The sequence below is a fragment of the Harpegnathos saltator genome, unplaced genomic scaffold, assembly GCF_003227715.2.
Source record: "Harpegnathos saltator strain DR-91 unplaced genomic scaffold, Hsal_v8.6 scaffold367, whole genome shotgun sequence".
In the NCBI taxonomy this organism is placed as follows: Eukaryota; Metazoa; Arthropoda; class Insecta; order Hymenoptera; family Formicidae; genus Harpegnathos; species Harpegnathos saltator.
This window is the reverse complement of record NW_020230169.1, coordinates 126,119-130,543: the sequence shown is the minus strand read 5'-3', so window position 1 is coordinate 130,543 and position 4,425 is coordinate 126,119. Positions and strand designations below refer to the sequence as shown.

The 4,425-nt window shown below is 54.6% G+C and overlaps 1 protein-coding gene across 1 annotated transcript; it reads left to right on the top strand.

Moving 5' to 3' along the window:
* The first annotated feature begins 3,086 nt into the window (after positions 1-3,086).
* On the top strand, positions 3,087-3,641 carry LOC105182152 (uncharacterized). The gene has a single exon (XM_011139363.2). The coding sequence runs from the start codon at positions 3,087-3,089 to the stop codon at positions 3,639-3,641; it is 555 nt and encodes a 184-aa protein (XP_011137665.2).
* The last annotated feature ends 784 nt before the right edge of the window (positions 3,642-4,425 follow it).

Genomic DNA, 4,425 nt, shown 5'->3' with positions numbered 1-4,425 from the left:
TCTGCATTGCGCCGCAGATGCGTCGTGCTTGACGCATCTCGCGGATCTACACTGGGCCGATCCGGATCCGCTCAGCACGGATCCGATCGATCTAATCATCGGGGCGGATATTTTATGGCGATATTTTGCGCGAGGACCTTCGCCGAGGAGGCGACGGTCAGCTCATGGCGCAAAACTCGGTGTTCGGTTGGTTCATATCGGGTCCGATCACCCAAGCTTCGACATCCGGGGCGGCGGCGAGTTCGCACTCTAATCAAACGTCGAGCGTAATGATTTCTGCGCATCATTGTCAGGCCGAGACCTCACTCGACGATGAGTTGGAACGATTTTGGGAGGTCGAGGAGGTTCCGCGAACTGTGGTACCGACGCCTGATGACGATCATTGCGAGAGACATTTCGTCTCGACGCATTCGCGGACATCCGAGGGTCGATACGTCGTCCGTTTGCCGTTTCGCAGCGGACCGCCGATCGGTGTCGGATCCTCGCGCTCGCGCGCCGTACGGTGCCTTGCAGCACTTACGCGTAGTTTACTAACAAGGCCAGCACAAAGACGAGCATATGACGAGTTTTTGCGCGAATACGAGCTTCTCGGATATATGCGACGCGCTCCGGTTATTTCGGACGCGTCTTCGCAAGTCGTCTACATTCCGCATCACCCGGTTTTTCGTGCTCATAGCACTACGACGAAATTGCGTGTTGTGTTCAACGCCTCGTGTCCAACGACTAACGGCACGAGTTTGAACGACCATTTGATCGCCGGGCCGAAGCTGCAGACCGACTTATCGTCCGTATTACTACGATGGCGTAATTTCAAATACGTGTGTTCGGCCGACGTCGAAAAAATGTATCGACAAATTCTAATTGATTCACGCAATCTCAATTATCAGCGGATCTTGTGGCGACCGGCGCCTGATGATGAGCCGCGTGAATATCACCTAATGACAATCACTTACGGCATATCCTGTGCTCCGTTCCTCGCGTTGCGAGTCCTTCAGCAATTGAAGATCGATGACGGGAACGATTTTCCTCTCGCCACTCCAATCTTACAAAACAACGTTTACGTCGACGATGTATTATTCGGGAGCGACGACATCGAAAAGACGATCGAGATCCGGAATCAGCTCATCGCGTTGCTTCGACGAGGCGGCTTCGAGCTTCGAAAGTGGTCCGGGAATTCAGCAACGCTTCTCGCGGATCTCGATGAAGTGAATCATGGGCTTGCGTGCACAAGAACACTCGCGGCCGATGAGCGCGTAAAGATTCTCGGCATCGATTGGACACCAGCGGGCGACGACTTTCAGGTCAGTGTCTCGTTGCCGGCTTGCGTCCCGGAGAGCAAGCGCGCTATCCTATCGACGATAGCCAAACTTTACGATCCACTCCGATGGGTCACTCCGGTCACTATTAGCGCCAAGATATTAATGCAGCACTTGTGGCGACGGAAGCTCGAGTGGGATGACTCGATTCCCGAGATGCTGGGATCGCGCTGGCGGACGATATTTTCGAATCTATCCTTCTTGGATGGGCTACGCATTCCGCGATGGACTGGTTTCGGGCGCGATGTTCGACGCACGGAGCTGCATGGGTTCGCGGACGCGTCTAATGCCGCGTACTCTGCCGTTGTTTACTCGCGACTAACAACACATTCTGATCAAGTGATCATCACATTGCTCGCCGGCAAATCACGCGTCGCTTCATTGCAGCCAATCAGCATCCTGCGTCTCGAACTTTCAGCCGCCGTGCTACTGTCACGTCTCGTCGATTTCGTGCGGTCATCGGGAGACTACGACAATGCAACGTGTTGCCGTTGGTCTGACTCGACCGTCGTGTTGTCGTGGCTGGCGGCTCACCCGTCGCGATGGAAAACATTTGTCGCGAATCGGGTGGCGGAAGTGCACGCGCGTCTTCTGCGCGTTCAGTGGCGGCATGTTCCGACGGCCGACAATCCTGCTGATTGCGCTTCGCGCGGGTTACTCGGCCGGGAACTTCTCGAGCACAATCTCTGGTGGCGAGGCCCGTCGTGGTTGCAGTTGCCACCGGACGCTTGGCCGTCATTCGAGGATGCCTCGGCTGCGGAGGCGTTGAGCGAGGAAAGGGTCGTGACGCTTCACGTCTCTGAACCAGCATAGCTCAGCTCGCCGCTCCTCGAGCGCTATTCCTCATGGCCGAAATTAGTTCGCGTTACCGCGTACATCATGCGCTTTATCGCGCTATGTCGTCGCCGTCTTACGGGAGAAGCGTCCGGTGATCCGGTCGGCCCGGGCGTTACGGCGGACGAATGTTCTAGAGCGCGTACGCTATTATTAAAACAGATTCAAGCAGTGTTGTTCTCCAAGGAACTGCACAAACTCGCGAATCGATTAGAATTACCGTCGAAGAGCTCAATTCTTGCCCTTCGACCGTTTCTCGATGAGGACGGTCTGCTTCGCGTCGGCGGCCGGATTTCGCGCGCTCCAATGCCTTGGACACGGCGTCATCCGATTCTGCTCGCGTCGCATCGCATCACGAAGCAGATCGTCGATCACGCTCACGTACAGGGGCTGCATGCTGGCGTGCAGCTTACCCTTAGTATACTTCGACGCGACTTTTGGGTAATTCGAGGTCGGGGCGTAGTGCGGGAGCAAATCCATCGATGCGTGGTGTGCGCTCGCGAGCGCGCCGTCGTTCCATCGCAGCTTATGGCGGACCTCCCGCGTGTCCGAGTCTCGACTCCGGCTCGCTGTTTCGCATATTGCGGCGTCGACTACGCCAGACCCATCCTCGTGCGTGCCTCCGCGGGACGAGGTATAGCGACGCAGAAGGTTTACATTGCCTTATTCATCTGTTTGGCCTCTCGCGCTGTGCATCTGGAGCTCGTAAGCGATTGCTCGACTCGGGCATTTTTAAACGCGTTTTCTCGGTTCGCCGCTCGTCGGGGAATACCCAATACCGTGAACTCTGATAACGGTACAATTTTCGTCGGAGCCGATAGTGAGCTGACCGTGGCCTACCGGGCCGCGCTCCGGGACCCGACCTTCCAGTGTTCCACCGCACTCGACGGTATCAACTGGAGGTTAATCCCTCCAGCCGCGCCACATTTCGGTGGGATGTGGGAAGCCGGCATCAAATGCGTGAAACACCACGTGCGTCACGTACTGCGAAACAATTCTCTCACGTTTGAGGAGTACACGACGCTGCTCTGTCGGATCGAAGCCTGTCTCAATTCGCGATCGATCGAGCCAATGTTCGACTCGTTCGACGATTACGAGCCGCTCACGCCCGGTCATTTGCTCGTCGGATCCGATATCGGTCTGCCTTCGCCGTCGACTCTCCACATCTCGGAAAATCGCCTGACGCGTTGGCAACTCGTGCGGCATCTAACCGAGCGGTTTTGGCGGGTGTGGTATCACGATTACGTGAACACGCTGCAACAACGAGGAAAGTGGAGGAAGGTGCAGCCGTCTGTCAATGTCGGACAACTGATCTTGATCCGCAATTCAACCTTGCCGCCGTGCAAGTGGGAATTGAGGCGAGTGACTCAGTGTCACCCCGATCCCGACAGGCTCACCCGTGTGGTTACCGTCCGCACCGCGAATTCCACCCTTCAACGGCCGATCGTCAAAATATGCCTGCTGCCAATCAATTGCGAGATCGAAGAGTGACCACGGATTTCGAAACAAATGTTTCAAGGTGGGCGGGATGTTTGCGATCCGTCCAAAGCGCCGCTCTTTGTGTCAACGAAATCGAGGATTCTCGATGCCACGAGATATCCTGCGTGACTCGCGCGTGAGCACGCCGTGCGTGTTTTGCTACCGGACACCGCGTAGTTATTGTCACGTTTTGTCAGCATGTGACTGCCAAATATGGCAACGTTTTCGACAATAGCGGTTAACATCTCATCTCCGAGCGACACAAAAACTAAAAATAAATATAAGATCGAAGCGACGAACGTTTTCGGTTCCTCGCTTCGATCAGATCTTCTCTTAGCACTACACCGCTCGCAAGTGCTAGGTCAGTTTGTTCCGCTCCGTTTTTTTTCGAATCAGCTGCTCGACCGCTCTGGTCGAACCTCATCGTCCGAAATACGGTTGTGGCCTCAACGCATTGCGCTTCGCAAGGACGTGCTACGTACGAGCTTATTATCAGGACATTGTCAAAGTTTATTTCGTATTCTTTTTATAATAAAATTGGGATCGCGTATTAGAGTGGCGCTCGCGCTCTAACTTGTGAGCATCGGCCTCTCAGCGCCTCGACGAACATCGACGCTCAAAAAGAAGGAAAAGGAGGAACGATACCACGAAAAGAAAAGAAAGTAGTGTCTTCCTTTCAATCTGAACTCCGTGCTTATTGCTGAGCGTTCCCGGCCTCTTGTTCACTTTGCCAAAAGAGCAAACATTGACAGACAAAGATGTATGTGAACCTTCGACATCAAAAGTAGAACAAAAA

What these genes read in the sequence shown, in the direction of transcription:
- LOC105182152 (XM_011139363.2), top strand. Translation starts at nt 3,087, where the DNA reads ATGTGGGAAGCCGGCATCAAATGCGTGAAACACCACGTGCGTCACGTA.